We start from the raw sequence: 18,619 nt of genomic DNA on the forward strand, positions 1-18,619 counted from the left end.
GATACATCCATTCCTCCGACAAGTATTTCCGGACGAAGGGAGTATTATATTAGGGAGTATTTTTTTTATTTATGTGGTGGGGTTCTCAGCCATGCTGCACAATGGTGAACTGATTAAGATATGCGGAGGAGCTCCTAGTGTTAGTCACCTGCTTTTTGCAGATGATTCTTCAATGGAGGCCAATTCAAACATTGCTCAAGAATTCAATCACATATCGAATATATATATGAAGCTTGGTCAGGAGAAATCATCTATTCCATTTAGTAAAAAATATGAGGACTTGGCAAAGGAAGAAATGAAGAGCAGTCTGAACTCTGAACATTATGTCAGAGGGCCTTTCTTCCAACATAGCTCTGCCTCCTCTTGACAGTCTGTGGAACTTGACAGCACATGTCACCTTTGTGTAAATTCAGTCCAGTTTGTTCTGAATTCTGTTCATCCTTCCACTGAGAATGTTAAATGAAAAAGGAAAAAAAACATGTGAGATGCCTGAGTGCTGAGGGAGCTGAAAGCCCATGCTTGTCTCCACGGCGTTCGGCTCCGGACAGCCTGGACAAACCTGTCGATGTGCCACTGAAAATGAATTGGAAAATGACTCTGCTTTTATTGTTTCTGCTTTGCAGGGAGAGGCATACAGGCACTCCAGCCTAGGTTATATTCTCCGTGCAATCCGGCAAGAAGCACCAAGTGCAGTTTCACCAAATCAAAAGAGACCAAAACCAATTAGCGCATGAGGTTGCAATTATGCACTTGTCTCTGGAACAGAAGATAACTGGAATGCGCAACTTGCGAACAGAATTGCTCGTGTGGTTGCTGTTGATTGTAACTTGTACTTTGTGTTAAATGAATTTGTGCAGTTCTAAACTCCGATCTTATCAGTAAAACCAAGGTTGTCTAGTTCTGGAAAGTTTGAAAGATTGTAAAGCATGAGTGACTTGTACTCCCTCTGTAAAGAAATATAAGAGCATTTAGATCACTACTACTACTTTAGTGATCATGAAAAAGAAATCTGTCTGCTAGAAACATCCTTATGTAATACTCAATCTCTAACAAAATGTAAGACGTTTTTTATGCCCTACGCAAAACCAAAAAACTGATACAGAGGTGATACTTTTCTGTGATTGATTGCTGAGAATGACAAATAAAGATTATCAAGCTGGGGTTAGTAGCACGGTGATGCTGATGCTTTAGACAAGATTTACATGGAAGAGTCATCTTACACTACATATATCCTGAAGCACATGAAAAAGAAGGGCATTTCCAACCTGCTTGTACGAACTAGAACTTGAAACAAACAGTTGGAATAGAAAGCTCCTAGTCATATGCACATATGGCGTATCCATGGCAAATTGCAAAATGTGCACACACGCATATCCTTAAAAAATTGCAAATGTATAATAATTTTGTAATCAGTTCTAGTACTTAGGGGAGAGACCAGAAGATAAACATAAATGTGTCTACATTCTAGTGCCCTGGTGCCTATCAGCTACAGCTACTACACTAAAAATACAGCATCCAACATCTTCAAATTACATAAATCCTGTCTAACTCCGATCCACCGTATTGTTGAGCCCTCCAATTCCATCAAAGTGTAATTCTGCAGAGCTGGACACTATAGCCGATCCTTGTTGAACTTGAAATGGCATAAGTGTGTATTCTCCAAGAATTTGAGGCATAACCATTGTCGATGAACCTCCGGATGGTATTGTAGCTGTCACAGATGGATTTATGTTGCTAGTGGTAATAGCCAAGTCAAATGTTCTCTGCTCCAAATAAAGTCATAAAAATGACATGGATGCTCAGGTGTTTGCTACAAATAAAAAGATGAGAAACAAATATACCTGAGATGTAATGCTACTAGCTGGGCCATCCAAACAAACAGGTTGCTGACTCTGTTTCAGATTGCAAAACTGTTAGCTTAAAAAATACATGAAAACATATAGTTGAACAACTGAGAACAAGATTAGATACCGAATGTTCCATAACATGTTGTTCTAGAATATCATCCACTGATGATTTTCTATTTTTCCGGGGCCTTTTCTTGTTCAAATTCGTGGAGGAAGCCTGAAATAAATGCAAAATTAGCGAGTTTTTATAAAAAGTAGCTTATGAACAAACGTAATATATGCAACAATACCTTTTGTTCAGCTTCCTTCTTCTTTTCGTTTGCTTGACAAATAAGCTTATCAAGCATAGATTCTTTTCTCAGTGAAGGAGGACATCCAGCACACCTGACAGCTATTGGACTTGGTATAGTTTTACTTGTTGACTTTCCATTCGAAGGTGCATCTTCCCGTGTAGCAACATGTTCCTTACCATTTTCAGAACTTGAGTTGCTAGAGAATCGAATTTTCAGGGTGTGAAGCTCTTCCATCAAAGCATTGCATGAATCATCTGACATGGCGCCTATCTCTGCAACTGGGTAGAAAGAATTGCACAATCTATCAAAACGTTCTGCAGCAGGAGTGTCTTCCATGCCGCCATATGTGCATCTGATAAAGTTGTGCTTTCTGTTCACATTTTTTTTCCACCGATCAAAGACGTATTGTGGAGGAACCTCCTTGATTTTCTTGTGAGTGAGCACACATAACACATGCCTACAGAGAATACCAGTGAACTCAAAGCGGCGACATGAACACTTAACTTCAAACTCTTCCTCACTGAAGTATACATGGTGCACAACATCTTTTCTCCATCCTTTATCTTCGTCAATCAGCACATCCTCGGTGATTTCATACGTTTCTATCGCCCCCTCCTTTTCCATCAACTTCCGATCACAGTACATAGTTTGTGTTAGCTCTTCTTGAAATTCTTTGAACTTCGAATTTGTATAGGCTGATTGAAATTGCTTCTCAATGTCAAAGTGTGTGACACGAGGTATGGTTGAACTCTTGTTTACTCGTATTTCAGCCGGGCCATTCGGCTCAAGCCTTCGCTTGACACGAAAGTCTGACTTTTTGTTGCATCTGAACCGCCGAGGTTTAAGTGGACTTAATGTATGATTATGATCCAAAATGACCGTCGAAAGATGAAACCTCCCATCAGGAGCACGGGTAATATTGATCTTAGCTTTACATCCTGTCCCGGCTGTTCGACTTGGCTTCAACATATTTCCTGAGTTGGGCTGAGCCTTACCATAGCGAGAGCAGGAAAACGTAAGGTACTTCAGTTGTCCATTATCATCACGGTTTGAGCTCCTTCTCGTCACACCAAAGCCTTTTGCTTTAGCATATGTGCTGTAGTACTCTCTCACCTCATTCTCGGTACCAAAGGACATCCCCACTTCAGGTTCTCCAAGTGATCCATCTGGTTGAGCTTCAGCACGGCCGTATGCAAGCTCCACATTGCTTTCCCTTTGTTGCTTAATGCCGTCGTCATCGCTCGAAATAGACATGTCACTTGATTCTTGAACGCCACCAATCCCATCATCCATTCCTATAAATCATGAAAAAGATTAATCATTCTCATTCAAAGGCAATATAACATAGTGACCTAAATGCTGGCAATCTAACCATGAACTTGTGAACTTCATGCTGAACTTAACGAGATGATCAAATCAGTAACGGTGCTCCGGTTGCGCTAACAACGTAACGTTTACACGCAAAGGCATTGATCTGGTCAAGAAATGCTACATGAAAGATGCAAAAGTTGAGCAAGAACTTTGCCTGATCAGATCAGTAACAGCCCCACTTACAGCCAACTCGAGAGCATAGCCATTACACATTACAGAGAGCCAGACCTGACTTGGCACAAACCAAACACACACAACCTATTGTATTGACCTGATCGAAAATAGCTAGACGGAAGATGCAAGAATTGGAAAGGAACCTCGCCTCCTAGCTCCCCGTCCTCGAGCTGGGTCAGGCACACCGGCAGGCACTCCACCCCCAAGTCGTCTTCTCCTTCGGCGGCGCCGCGCGGTGTACTGTGATGAGCGGCGCCGCGCGGTACCACTGTGATAGGCGGCGACCACAGCGGTTTAGGCGGTGAGACTGCTTTTCTGCCGCAGAAATCTCCTTCAGCAATTAGGGCGAGGGATTGAGGGAAAGCAGGAGGCGGCGATCTGGTCGATCTGCGAAAACCGAGCTGCCTTTCTGGGGGTTTTTTCCCTAGGTAAATAGCGGCACTTTATCTTTTCCATTTTCCCCCCTTTTATCGTTCACCGCTGTGACCTCTGGATTCTGAGAGCCGGCATCAGGAGGGTTATTATTCATTTATTCAAAAAAAAAAACATGTGTTCATGGTATGAATTTCACCTCGGGGACGGCACCGTGCCGCCGCGCCAAAGAAGCGCACGCTCGCACTGGGGAAAGGCCGGCGCTGCCGCGGTTAGACGCGCGCGTTGGTGGCGCAGAAGATGGCGTCTGGCGGCGAGGCCGGCATTCCGTCGAGCAGGTGCCGCGCGTGGCGGGTGTGGGCGCGGTCCAGACCGCGGCCGCCGGTCTTCCTACGCCCCCGCGTGGGGATCACCTCAACGGTGCTTGGAGAGGTCCAGACTGGGCAGTGGGGACGCGAGGGCACCCCGGACTGGAGCAGGGGGGCTGGGCCGCGGCGAGGAGCGAGAGCGAGAACGGAAGGGCCGAGGCACGGGGAGCATTTCGTTTGCTTAGATCTTAATAACTCACACTTTACTCCCCTGATAAAGCGTGGCAAATCATCTAATCCCCCTTCGTTTGCTACCTGTAGCCACACGGCACATTAGCCGCTACGTGAAATCATCTGATGAAGAGAAATTTGCATCAGAACCCGCAAAATCTCATACTGCAAAATTGTTTTAGAGTATACTGTAAAAAGAATGTGTTCCGACAAAACATATCCTACAAAAATTATTTCGGTTTAGATGTCGAGCCCACTTGCCAGTAGTTGAATTAAGAACAGTCCCTAAAAAATGGCATAAAGCCCCTAGTAGCAAAATGTAGATTGCAATTGGGTCCTGGCAGTGCCATGGCAACGATGCCGAGCGGCTCCTGGCACGCACGCGCAGCAACGGCGGCTAGCTAGTATGCACATGGAGGCGGTTGACGTGAAACCCCTCTCTCTCGCCAACACTTTTTTTTTTTTAGGGAAGGCCATCATGGCTACTCGCCAACACTTTTCTGGTATCAGGGGATATGAAAAAAGGTCGCGAAAATAGAAGATACGAAGTAGTTGGGCGCTCATATAGAGGGGGGCCCTAAAAAATTATGGTTTGACCGAATACACAGGATCTTTTCAAATCAGTTTTTTTTTACAAAAACCAAAAACTAACAGTTATTATAAGAGGCGAGGCCTTCTACGGGATCTGCAAGAAACAAGCATCTCCAGCAAAACCCTTAAATTATATTTGAGGACAAAAAGTTTTGTTCAGTGGATTAAGCGATAGCTAGCATATCCTTTGTATGACTCTTTTCTCTCAAAAGTTTCCCTCAGCAAGTTAATTTTAGTCCAGCCGCGGGCAGTCTGAGCAAAAAGCCACCCACCCCGACCCCTATCCTTGTTGTCGATGGTCCCCTTCCCCCGATGACCAGCAAAATGGAAATGTTGTCCCCTGTCACAGCCTTGGACACCTCGTCAGCGCCGGAGACCCACCGGCAGCCACAGAGACGACAGTAGCAAGGAAGGAACATCAGCAGTAGCACATCGTCACTCGCAGTCGTCGATAGTCACTCCACCGCAACAACTATACCGCCCTTGCCCGAGCCGACCGGCAAAAGGGGTCATCGGTTGTCGGTCAAGGCGGCGGGCAACACTGGTGTCGGCGATGCAGCCTCCTGTAGCCGCGCCGGCATCCCCTTCACCTTTGGCGGCTGAGGACAAGGTGGATTCAGCTGATACCACGAGCAACAGCAACATGCTCAAGGAAATGCCCACAAGGTAAAAAAATTCTTCTTTTTGTCAATTGCTTCTCAAAGTGATGCATGACAAGGGACTTGCTAGAGATGCTGTAAAAGAGGTTATTTCAACCGCCAAAACATAGGTGGATAAGGGCATGGTGCCATTTTCAAGATCCAGAGGAATGTAATGAGTTCCATTCAAGAAAAAAACTTCATTTTTATGTTTACACCCCCATGAATTCGACAGAGCTATGCTTTAATTTCACTTGTCCAACTTGAATTGTTTTCGCTTTATATATATAAGCAATTTAGAGGTTTGTTGAAAAGCCTACAATCTTCACAACCACGTGGACACTAGACAAGCGATCATTTCTTCTCTTGGCCAAAAGCCTGGCAAGGGGTTTCGGAATGCAAATCCACCCCCCGAACTAGTAATCTTTGCCTTCAGGTCAGTACAACCCCTATGGTGAAGAAGAGCATAAATTGGTCAAGTCCAAGCAAAAAACTGGGGACAGAATTACATGATGAGATCTAGGCCACCAAGTAAAATGTTTCAACTGTTATCATTATGCACTTATACAGCACCGTGATTGAAGGAGGCTTACAACACATGGTATTGGTCTTGAGAGACGGAAAACATCATACAACATGTCACGTCAAAGTTTACAGGTTACAGAGATCTCCATCCAAAACTGAGCCGATCTCATTGCAGGTTTTGATATGCTAGCATAGGGCGGAGGGGCGTGCTAAGGTGGCTACAACTACGAGAAGGTGTCCTCCCTGTCCCCCTCCGCGACCTCGCCCTCCTCAATGTTGCTGAACTCCAGGAAGTGCGTCGGCCTGTGGTCCTCATGATAGAAGTCACGGGGTGTGCCCAGCTTCATGCTGTACTTCATCAGCGGGTCGTGCTTGACTCCCATGAAGTTGTAATTCCATGGAGCGTTGTCAGGAACCTGGTGGGAGACACAAAAGTGAAGTGAGTTTCCAAAATTGAGTTAGCTCTAAAGAACACCTTACAAATATTCCTATTAAGATGAGTACACATACCATGTAGAATCCAAGGAAGCGGTCGCTGAGAAGCATCTGGACCTTTTCGTAGTGAGTTGGGAGGTACCCTTGTGGGTTGCTCCCGTTGTCCTTGTTGCCACGGGCCCACTCATAACCACTTGGTGTCAGTTTGTATGCAGTCAACGAGCACGATCCTGGGGTGAAGCTGCAGGTCAAAATGATGCACTTCTCACCATCCCACTGCTTGTTGTTCTCCAAAATTTTAGCATGTGATGTCAAATCCTGCAAAGCACAGCAGAACCAACAGTTCAGTATATGAGACTCACATATCATACCCAAAAAAGGCACCACGCAATTGAAATGTGCAAGAAACAAAAGAACCAACAATTCAGTAGCGAGACACTGGCTCACAGGCAAAAAAAGGACTACTACAGAATGTGCCAAAAACAACAGAACCAACAATTCAGCACAGAAACTGACACAGGCAAAATAAAAAACTCGCTATATAAAATGTGCAAGAATCAAAAGAACCAACAGCTATAATTTTTATGTATAGTGCATTGTGGGTTGGAAAGATTAAACATGCATTTTAATATTCACATTCAGAATTCAAATGTCACAAAGGAGACAATTAACCGCTCATGGAAAGACAAAATCTGCTTGATCGGACATTATGGAATTGTGCACTGAAATTTCAGCTACTTAGTTTAGATTTTGGATAAGAATCACAAGGTTAGTTTTGAAGATACAAATGGTAGGAGACAAACCTGAGGTGATAGCTGAGGAGCTTCATTTGGCTGGGTATGCATCCATCCCAACGGCTCCAAGTCAGCAAGGAACTCATGCTCTGGGAGATTCGCTGGCAAAGTCACCATCTGGTGAGTTCCATGCTGTGGCGGAATGGATATGCATCTGATCTCCTTGACTTGGGGATTATCCTGTGGACTCAGCCCATACAGGAAACCTGCAACCTGTGTCCGCAGATCTGCTATGCATATGAACTTCTTCAATATATTCTTTGGCATGATGTAAGTATAGCCAGTCTCCTGTACACATAATACAAGCAGCAAGTAACCATTGGACAATTGTTATTTGGTGGTTTTATGGGTAAATCGAAGAAAAGAAATTGCAGTACTGACCTTTATATCATCCGAGTTAACATAAATGTGGTTGACACGGAGATACAGGTTCGTAGCAGAGATGGCCCTGACACGCCAATCTGTCTTCGATGCAAACGCTGCTTGCTCATACGGACTGGTTGTTGTGACGATGAGCTCATCTCCATGCACATTAACTGTCCTTGTTGTCTGTGCAGTTACCTGATTTGTCTCTCGGGACTGCAAATTCAAGCAAATCCAAGAATGAGGAAAACTGACGCAATTACTATGCATAGAAACTAGACACAAAGGGTGGTATAGAAAGTTTACCTGTTTCTCAATCTCAGCAATCTGTTGCCTCTGCTGTGATGGTGGAGCTATTTCAGCACCAAGTATTATATCACGAATCTCAGATTGCGTAAGTGCAGAAGTATTAACGTTGTTTTTCTTCGCATAATCAGAAAGAATGAGATCCCTGAGCGCACATTCAACCTTCAGCCACTGCTCGTCGGTCAAAGATGGCCAGATATGATGTGGTTCCGTAACAATTGTCTTGTCAGGCTTCAGCAACATCTTGGCCTTCTCATTATTGACATGTAATGCTCGTAATATAAGCACAAGACGAGAGAATGCGGTGTAGGACGAGATACTTTTCAGCCAGTCATCGTATATGTTATAAAGAACCATCTGTGGTTCCGTAGCCTTGAGAATAAGATCGCCAAACTTCTCAATCTTCAAGCAAGCTTGGAATGGCAGCTGCAACTCACTGCCCTTGATAACAATGTTAGGGAAATCAAGCAGATGGACTTCCAATGGATCCAACATACCCTTCCTTGTCACAATAATTTGCTTTGGCTGCTCTTCTACAGGAAGAGACCGAACTAACGCAGCAACCTCCTCGGCAGTTTTCCACTTGGCCAGCTGCCCTAGACGCTTTTGTCCTGCCCATACACTTGTGTGGATGACCTGCAGATTATAATCCATTTTCATTTAATAAGTCTTCCAAGTTGTGATGCTGTGCAGTTATGCAATAATTGCAACAAAACTAGAGGTAAAAGCAAAAGAAAAGGAACAAACCTTCAGAAATAGTTGCCCAGTTCTTGGATTGAAAATAAAGATAGCACCGTTGATAGGTTTGGTGGTCAGGTTACCCTCGAAGGTTTTGTGAATGGTAACTCGATAGACATTTGTGTCATCCACAAACCATATGATTTGATTGCTGAATATCTCTCCATAGTTCTGCGAAGACAAATATGGCTCGGTGGGTTCAGATGAATACAACTGAAGACCCTTTCTTATTCTCTCCCTCAGCACATACAGAGCAGGATTTGACTGTCAAAAGAGAAAATAAACAAGAATGTCATTTATTAAATAAGCAAAAAAATTACTACAACACAGATAGAGCAATTGAGCTAGATATGTTACAGTTAGCATGGTTATTACCTTCATGATCTTGTTCATGGCTTGCTGGAGGAGGGGCTTTGACCCAGGGAACCAATTGCCAAAAGCAGAGTGCAAATTATAAGCTAGATCAAGTCCAATCATCACTCCTGCAATAAAAATTATTCAACATTAAGCACAGAGGATTCAGACAAGACAAGAAATTGAAATTTAATGGATACTCAAAATCATACCAGTCGGAGAAGGGTAGATGGACATATTATCTGTCGTGTAGTCCATAAATTTTGCTCTTGTATAACGTTCTATGTCATGTGAATCGTAGTCTCCCCATCGTAGTTGCACATCAATCCAGTACTTGTTACTCGCTTTCTGATCAAAGACATCCTTTGACTCGGAAACTAAGCTTGGTTTGGACATCTGCCACCTATGTGCAGCAAAAAGGAGTACATCTGCACATGAACTGTTCATCTTGTAACTCTTCCTGGGATGTATTGTCTCCTTTTGTACTGTCTCAATCTCCAGCGCATCCAACTCCTGATCCAGAACTTGGCAAAGATCCATAACAACACTTTCATGGACCTTCTGCCAAAGATGTGCACGGAAAATCTGAATCAGAGAGATCTTCAGGGTTGGAATTTTACCATGCATGAATATCCCTGTCAGATCTAGCTGAACCTGGAAACCAACATATACGTTTGCACGATTAATGGTTGGCGACCACCAGAGGGTAAATCTTCTGTTGGGGATTTGATTAAGCCCAGAACGCTGTGCATTTGTCAGCTTTTTGTACTTCATTGATTCCTCGAAACCTGAAGCCTTCTCCCAAAACAAACCCTCCCAAGTAGGGAAATATGTTCCTTTAAATAAGGTATGCTCCAGGATACCTTCCACACCACCAAGTGCTTGGATGACATCAGTTCTGTAGTTATTCAGATTCCACAGCTTTCCATCATGTCGCTGATGTGTCCACCAGAATGGGTTCTGTTTCAGCACTTGATACTGCTTAAAGTCTGTCCGCACCCTCCACCCTTTGTCATAGGCCAAAGTGTGGCGGTCTTTCTGGAATAAAGTGTTGATACGGGGTATGCCTCTATCCCATGAATCTTCCAGATCTTCAAGTGTTAAGCGCCTATTCTGCGATTGTGCTTCCTGCCTCTTCAAAGCATACTCAGCCCAAACACGCTGAGAATCAATGAACTCGCTCTCCCATGGTTGGATGTAGCGATACAAGTTGGGGATAAGCTGGTCCTCTTCATGACTCATACCACTTCGAAAATGTGTCACACCAACATCTGTCTGTTTGCTATACCTAAGATCACTCTGTGGTATCAAAATGTGACCCATTGACAACATACCCAAACCTCCAATTTCCTTGGGTGTATAGAAGATAACTGGTGGAAACCTGCTAGGCATCTTTGAGTTCAGGCCAATCTTTATGCGAGTCTGGATCTTGTTTTCACATTTTACAAGCAGATCCAGTAGTTCCTGTGTATGAACAGTTGCTTCACGGAAATATGTCATGAGGCCAATGAGAGCAGTGTTCCACTTGTTGACTATCTTGGTAAATGTCGTTGACCCTGATGACATAAGGATTTGCCTGACACGGTTCTCAAACACCTTCATGTGTTCATCATCAACCCTCAAAAATGCAATAGCTGTCCTTTCTTTTGTCTGCTCATTCTGCAAGTTCCATACTCCATCCTTTGTGTTGCTGAATGCCTCCTGAGTCATACGTATCTTTGGCAGTATACGGACCTCAAACCCAGACATGCTAAAGAGCAGGTTTGGGTTATCCTTGCTGTATACAGAGACAAAGCCATTCTCCCATTCTAATGTTGTAATGCTCCTTGGCAGGCGATTCTTCATATCCCAAAATACACTTCTTCCCAGATTAACATCATGCTTCATGAGCCTCATTCTTGCATCTCTAGGCCAACATTTCTTGTTGTTGTAACCGACCATGTTCTCATTATTAGGATCAGGATGCTCTGTCAAGTACCGCTGAATCAAATCCCTTGCCTCTTCATGAGTGAACCGGAACATTATATGCACCTTATCGATATATCGAGAATACAGCCTGATGGGATGCCTTGTCTCAACTTTAGTGTCAGTATATGTAAGGAACTCATTTGGCATCTGAGGCGGCCCTGCAATCTCACTAGCTCGGGTTAAACCAAGAAGTAGGAGATCCAGCACCAGCCCATAGTACTGCACAATAAAAGATGCAAACTGAAGACCCCGAATAAGCCCATAAGAATTTGTGTGACTCATATCCTTGTAAGACAGCACAACATTGTTCTTTGCAGTGACATAATCAGCAATGTTATGGTCCAAGACCAACCGTAGAAGCCTGTTCAACAGAGTCAGATCAATTTTTTCAAAGAACTTCTCAAATTTTGTCTGCAGCATCACAACACACTGCCCATCGCTAGTGTCCCATATGTCCTGCAAATTATTTATGCCTTGGCACCACTTGTAAACAAGTAGAGGAGGTGGTTCTGAATCAGCAGGCTTTACCCAATTTGGGAAGAGGTGGCGTTTGTCCCCTTCATACCACAAGTATTGGTCAAGGTATGCATCAGTAATTTTCTCAAGCGGCTCAATTTCATATACCGGGATCAGGTAGCTGTACAGATCCATAAACTCAATACCAACTTCTTTAAAAGCACGCTGAGTAAGAAGATGCCGTTTTATCCTTGACAAAGCTTCATGTGGATTATCATATGCTTGCTCTATTAAACCCAGTTCCTCTCGCTGCAGTTGATTTAATCTTACTGCCACACTGTATGACTCTTTCAGCCTTTCCAGTGCCAATATAAGAAGTTTGGTATCATGCTTGTATGAGAGTGGGGGAAATGGAATCGGTGAGAACTTCCTTGACTCCAGCCAATGGACCGTGGTTGTATAAATAGCAACTGCTTCTTCAGGTGTCACATATGGCCCGTCTTTCAAGTAGTTGTGTTGCCTCTCTTGTTCTGCCTTCAGCCACAAACGAGTTAACCTTCCAAGATTTTTGCGGCAGACAGTCTTGTCAACTGTAGCACCACGCCGGATACGCTCACGATTATAGTGAGCAACATTTGTCCACCAATCAGCCTTGGACTTCACATAACGGAGTATCATGTTCTCAATAGGAACTGGCAGGCCAGGGACCTTCCAGGGGATATTTGCCTTCCAGCAGCGCCATGCCTCACTAAGATGCTGCAGTATAGTCCTGGCCTTGTTTTGCTTGATGCCCTCTGGCATAGCATCAAGGACATCATGCATAACTGCAGCTCGAAGTTCCAGATCAAAGTGAGACTCGACACGTTGCTTGGTTACTGTTTTAGCAACTCCTTTTGAATGGCGACCTTCAAACTGCCTGGCCAGCAAATTACCTAGCCACCTTTCAAGCAAGGGCACAATACCACGAAGGAAGAACAGCCACACTCTCCACATAGGAGCCCAAAAACCACAGCCAGGTCCTTTTCCAACAGGACCAGTGTTGAAACGATAGTATATCAAGTGCTTCAGATCTTTGCACATCCTGATTTGCCGCATCAGACGATACTTGTATCTGTACATACCGGTCAACTGACCAACATGGGAGAATATGTATTGCAGACCATCGGCCAACTGAAAGGCGTCAACATTTCCCAAGCGAAACTGGATGTTTGCATCAACAACCAGCTTCGTAAGTCGCAGAATCTCACGACACAAGTGGAAAGCATTTCCAAAACGAGATTTCTTTCTCTCTTTTGTTGTGAGTGTCTTCACAGGCTTCAAATTGAAATTGTAGTCCAAGTGAAGATAGTTCAGATTCTTCCTGTGAATCAACAAGTTAAGCATGTTGTAGCCCTGCTTGCAAACTTGCAGCCCAGCTTCTGCCCAATCAAGCTCTGTACTTTGGAAGAACTTCGTTGCTTGCAGTGAACGGAACAGATGTTTCTTCTTCTGTGCTTTAGGAGGCCTATGATGTAGCTCATTGAGCACATAGCACTTCAGCAGCTTCTGGTAGCTCACCCGGACCTTAACTGGATACGCTGGTGGACTGCAAAACAGATGTTGATGCAACATGAGACGAAAGTATACCAACGAAAAAAAATATGGAAAGGGATTGTTATTTGTTAACTCGTTGTAGTACTTACCAGTGCTCTTTGAACCATTCAGAGACAAGTGGGATATCCTCAGCACGGCGTGTTCTACCAGATCTCATGTTAAAAGGCCTTGGAGCAAAAAGCAATGAAATGCCGGCAGCTGTCGTGTCAGTGTAAAGTGGAATATGGTTCAAAAGAGGCTCCACACCCTCAGGGAGACTAAAGTCATCTTCGTCGTCATCTTCACTTGCTTTCTTCTCCCGACGATCAACCTTGCTGGTTGAAGTGATCGGATTTATCAGAGGATCATAATAAAATGCAGGCAGATCTGGATCTTCTGTCTTGATATACATTATCATAGGAGTATGATATATGCAAAGTCTCACTTTCCTTGGCCTGTTATTGTACAGGTGGGGGAACGCAATTCTGTACTCGGTCCGAAGTGGTTGACGGATGATGAGTTTATTGATGTCATTAAATTCATTCCAGTCCTCATCCCCCTTCTCCATATCACGGTACAATGGCTCAAACTTTGGACCACCTACAATTGAAAACTTTAATATCAGTGATAAGAAAACATATGTTGTAAACCAAATATACAAATGTGTTCCCCCTTTTGATAAAGCATAAGAAAATACATTGGAGAAATTACAAGCAATGGTTGCTTATGTTTTCATAACTTTCATAAAACCTTGGCAGTATTCAGAAACCTGGTGGGAAATTGTTTTATTTAATCATCAAATCAAAAGCTACAACTATTATGCTAATCAATGTGTTGTGGTAGTATTTTTGAACTTGCTACATCAAACTTGCTTACAAAAGAAGAAGGTAAATCTTGTTACCTGGGATGCACATGTTAAGTGCTTTGGCAGTAAAGAAAGACTCCATGTCAAACAAATAGAAATAATTCCGATCAGTCAAGTCTGACAAAAGTTGACCAGCGAGGCGATAAAGTGTTGCCATGATGGGAAGAGACAGATTCCACTTCCTATAGCTGGGACCATTTATAAAATTGGTCTTCACGAGGGGATTGTGATCATAAAACCAGTTATACACAGCTCCATCTTCCTCTGGGTCCAACTCCAGTTGTATAGCCTCCAGTGGTTCAACGTCCAACAAATTATCAGCATAATCCAGTGGAGGTTCCTCGTCATCAAATGGAGGAAAGCGCATTCTCTTGAAATGCCGCCTATCTCTCTTCTCCCTTCGCATCATGATCCACATAGAGCCCCACTGCAGAAAAACACATGACAAGAGATATATTGTAAGCATATCTAAAAAGACACATGACATGAGATAAGAGATAAAAGGGACAAAAAAGAATAATGTGGTAATAATGAAAGAAGAATCAAGTCTAGATCATCACCTGCGCCAAGTAAATGGGCTCAACTACCCATGGGATCTCATTTACGAAGGTTATGGCGCCAGTGATATGGTACAAGATCTTAACATCACGAACCTGAAAACAGGAGTTATTTTAGTCTATGGCCATGGAACAGCTAACCTCAGCAACCATAAGATTATCAGTGTTCATATCAAAAAGTCGCAACTAAAGGGCTTACTTGTTCCCAGGGCATCGGCATATTCTCCAGTAGTTTGTAAACAGCATGAGGCACAAATTTGAGTGCTCCAAGATAAACACGCTTGTCATGCCTGTACTTCTTCGAAGACATGTCCCCATGGTCCCTGTTCAAAAAGACAGATGCATAAATTTACTGAAACATAGGCAGATCCCCAATCTAGACCACATGAAGGTTTACCAATGCTGAGCTACAGCAACTAGCACATCAACAGTTCAATATATCTAGAATCCTGAGTCCTGCAACCTACAGTTGAGCTACTAGCAAATTAACATGTTCACCGTAACTATGAGGATAAAATACAAAACAATATCGTGAATCCTAATTTCAGGGCTCCAGAGCAAGAGGCAGCAGACTCATGCCTAATTCCAGCGACAAATCGTAAGCAGGAACCACAACGAGCACATGATGCAGCGCAGAAAATAACATGGGTAAATCAAAACCTAAACCCTATCGAATCACAGTTACAACCATAAACTTACACCAAACACCATGCTCGCACAACAACTGACTTCAGTCGAGACGCCTATCACATCCACGCCACTAGTTCAACGCAACACACGGCTACGGAACGACCTAAGACCACAAGCAATTAAGCATCACAGCCCGCCATGAGCGCCAGAGGCCCCGAAACCTAGCCGCAGGCGGTAGAGGAAAACCATACGGCGCGGATCTGGAGGTTCCATACCTGATGATTTTGCGGACGTGCTCGGGGGGCATGTCCTCCTTCTGCGCCTCGACGAAGCCGAACTTGCGCTTGTCGCCGTAGCGCTTGGTGTTGAGCTGGTGCCACTTGCGGGCCTTCTCGACGAGCTGCGCCTCGAGCTCCGCCGGGGTGAGCGGCTGGCCGGCCTGCGGGGGCGCGGCGGCCGGCGGGGGAGGGGGCGGGGGCAGGCCCGCGCCGGCCGTGCCCGGGGGAGGGGGCGCGGCCGCCATGGGCGGCAGCGGCGGCGGCGGCCCGCCGTTCCACATCAGGGCGGCGGTGGCGGCCTCCGCTGCTGCTGCGAGGGTTTTGAGTCTCGAACGAGACGGGTTGGGGTTCGACTTCCAGAGGTGTCGGGATTAGAGTGAATGAAAGGGGAAAAAGAAGGGGAGAGGGGGAAACCGAAGGCGCTGGCGATGCGTCGGATATTTTTATAGGTGGGCTTGGCTGCGGGCTATGGCGGTGTGGCGGGGAGATTCGAGCCGACTTTGGTGTGCTGGGCCAGGCTTTGGTTCTCAAGTCGGCTTTGTGGTGGGCTACACCTACACGGGGTCTCTTGTTCACACTTTTCCTTATTTCTTCCTCTCATTCCCCTCAAATCAAAATAATAATAATCTTTTTCTCAAGTCGGCTATCCTGAAAAAAGGTCGGCTGTGTGATGGCGGGTCTCTTATCCACTCAGAAAAAATATATTTCGGGACCTTCATAAGGTTTTCTCACTATCACAGAAATATTTTATACGGGAGCAATTCGTTTAGTAGGATATGATGTATTTCATTGGTTTCAAAATATAAGGTGTGGTATTAACTTTTCTTAAAGACAAACTTGTCTTGCTTTGACAATGTCTATAGACAAAAATATCAATGTCTACAATACAAAATCATTATCATTATATTTTTCATGAAATATATTTTCATATTTTATTTATTTGATATTGTAATGTTGATATACTTCTTTTTGAACACGTAAATGTTGATATACTCGTACTTATTTGACTATTCAAAAAACTAATGCTTTTTGAAAAGGAGGGAGTATTTATAAGTCTAGTTTCTTATTTACAGATTGGCCATCTCGTGCATTGATTTTTTGTTCAACGAAAATTGATAGTTACATATTTTCAAAATTTAAGGATGGTTATAGTTTTGCAATGTTTGGAAAGATAGTTGCACACTTTCTAAACATAGGGTTCCACGCAATTTTGCTGTTCAACCAAAAGCCCCACGGTGTGTAGCTTTTCTTTTTTCCTAAAAGGCCTCAGGCCACATATTAAGTTTCACAAGTCCTTACAAACACATCTTTGCAGAAAAAATAGAAATACATTCAAAATCTCAAGGGGGGGGCGAAGTCTTCTTCCTCTGACATCCCTCGGCAGCGCGTCACAAGAATAGCTCAATGTCGCCACCGACTAATATTTTTGGTTGAAATGGAAAAATGCATTCCTTTTATTGATGTTCATTAAAGACTAGAGTATATAATTAAGGACTTGAGAAAGTTATACGTACATGCTTCATCAAATAGATTTCTTTTATTGATGCTCGATGAAGTACTAGCCCCATACTTATGGCCAGACCTTTTGAGCTCCGACTTGTGCATAAGCTACAGTGGAAATAAGTCTTTGAGAAGCCGCGGTAGAAATAAGCCCTCCATAATAAGTCATCTACTCCCTCTATCCCAAATCATATAAAATAGCATATAAATGCATATAAAACATCCTAGATGGATAATATAATAGTATGGAACAATCAAAAATTATAGATACGTTGGAGACGTATCAGAAGGGTCTTTCTATTTTACCTTTTTAAGTTGTGTCATCAACATCCAGTGCACCTAGTCAGAGAGCAAAAAAAATTGACTCCCTTGTGGCCAATCAATATCTTTTGGTTGCAATACTTCTCTTGAAGACTGCTGCAATCCCTACACTTGTGGGTTATCAGACTACACACATCAGCATTTTAGTCACTTTACTTTTGAACAAAAGTTGCAAGTGTAAAATAATTCTTAATTAAATGACTTAAACAAACCCATCACTATGGAATTTCTCCAACGGGTTTCTCCTGTGTGACTAAATGCAGTGCCACACATATATAGTAATCTTTTCAGCCTTGCAACATTCAGCACCAGTACTATGAATGTTTAATATTATCATACATATTTATAACACGTGCCCCATCCAGAATGGGAGTATGTCCCTTGTGTTATTCATAACATCGAACAATAGTTGTTGTTTTATGAACAACCTCCTTGCAACAAACATGATGCAAATAAGCTAGAGTATAGAACAATTTACTAAATTATAAAATAAAGTATGAAGATAAACACAAAGGTAATACGCTGATGGTAAGTATAGTAACTTTTACTATGTTCCCAACACGTATCTAAACATCACTACCAGCTAGTCATTTATGTTGTGGTGGTTCTTATATCTACTTGCAACAGTATGCAACGTTCTTGTGATCAACTTTTGAATCATAACTCCCAAGAATTACAAAATAAATCCATGTTATGTGTGCAAGATTTTTTTGTTACAAGAGGGCTCGGAGGAGGTGACCTTAACATGCGGATAATCTCAGTAGCATGGATATGGTATTTCTACAGAGATGTCGAGGGTTTCACGAGTCTACAAAGTGAATTGGATGTTTTGTTTTCAAGTGCTTTTTATTTCCTAATAGGTGAGTTATTATGTATAGAAACCATGCAAAGCATATTTTAGGTAACCATACAACAGACACAACTTGTTACTTTAATGGTTAAAGCCCTCGTATGTCCACATATAACATATTTTAGTATCAAAGATCCTTGACATCAACATCTGCTAAGGTTTTCTCGTGTCGCTGTCGTCGCCGCCATCTGTGAAATTTAGGTCTTCTTGCCTCCGGCTGCCATCTTAGCGCTGAGAGGTGGGGGGACCTCGGATCTTCAAGATCTTTATGTTCTTCGTCAA

General features: G+C 43.4%; 2 protein-coding genes across 5 annotated transcripts; both read right to left on the bottom strand.

The window, feature by feature from the left end:
• Nucleotides 1–1,349: 1,349 nt before the first annotated feature.
• Nucleotides 1,350–4,615, bottom strand: LOC109744318 (uncharacterized). 4 transcript variants are annotated; one of them, XM_020303424.4, is made up of 6 exons: nt 4,257–4,608; nt 3,829–4,181; nt 2,138–3,435; nt 1,972–2,064; nt 1,842–1,892; nt 1,350–1,763 (listed from the first exon to the last, which is right to left on the bottom strand). In XM_020303424.4, exons 3-6 carry the CDS (start codon nt 3,431–3,433, stop codon nt 1,545–1,547), a joined length of 1,659 nt encoding a protein of 552 aa, XP_020159013.1. In that variant the 5' UTR covers nt 3,434–3,435; nt 3,829–4,181; nt 4,257–4,608; the 3' UTR covers nt 1,350–1,544. The 4 variants fall into 4 exon arrangements, with proteins under 4 accessions (XP_020159013.1, XP_020159015.1, XP_073358885.1 ...); XM_020303426.4 differs by lacking the exon at nt 3,829–4,181 and having other exon boundaries at nt 4,257–4,615; XM_073502784.1 differs by lacking the exon at nt 4,257–4,608 and having other exon boundaries at nt 3,834–4,176.
• Nucleotides 4,616–6,345: 1,730 nt separating this feature from the next.
• Nucleotides 6,346–15,962, bottom strand: LOC109744313 (pre-mRNA-processing-splicing factor 8A). Its single transcript, XM_020303421.4, has 13 exons — nt 15,664–15,962; nt 14,958–15,081; nt 14,762–14,854; nt 14,238–14,628; nt 13,447–13,936; nt 9,553–13,349; nt 9,362–9,468; nt 8,996–9,250; nt 8,249–8,884; nt 7,961–8,158; nt 7,589–7,867; nt 6,861–7,103; nt 6,346–6,766 (listed from the first exon to the last, which is right to left on the bottom strand). The coding sequence occupies exons 1-13, from the start codon at nt 15,945–15,947 to the stop codon at nt 6,575–6,577; spliced, it is 7,089 nt and encodes a 2,362-aa protein (XP_020159010.1). The 5' UTR covers nt 15,948–15,962; the 3' UTR covers nt 6,346–6,574.
• Between the last annotated feature and the right edge of the window lie 2,657 nt (nt 15,963–18,619).

The sequence above is a fragment of the Aegilops tauschii genome, chromosome 7, assembly GCF_002575655.3.
Source record: "Aegilops tauschii subsp. strangulata cultivar AL8/78 chromosome 7, Aet v6.0, whole genome shotgun sequence".
Taxonomy (NCBI): Eukaryota; Viridiplantae; Streptophyta; class Magnoliopsida; order Poales; family Poaceae; genus Aegilops; species Aegilops tauschii.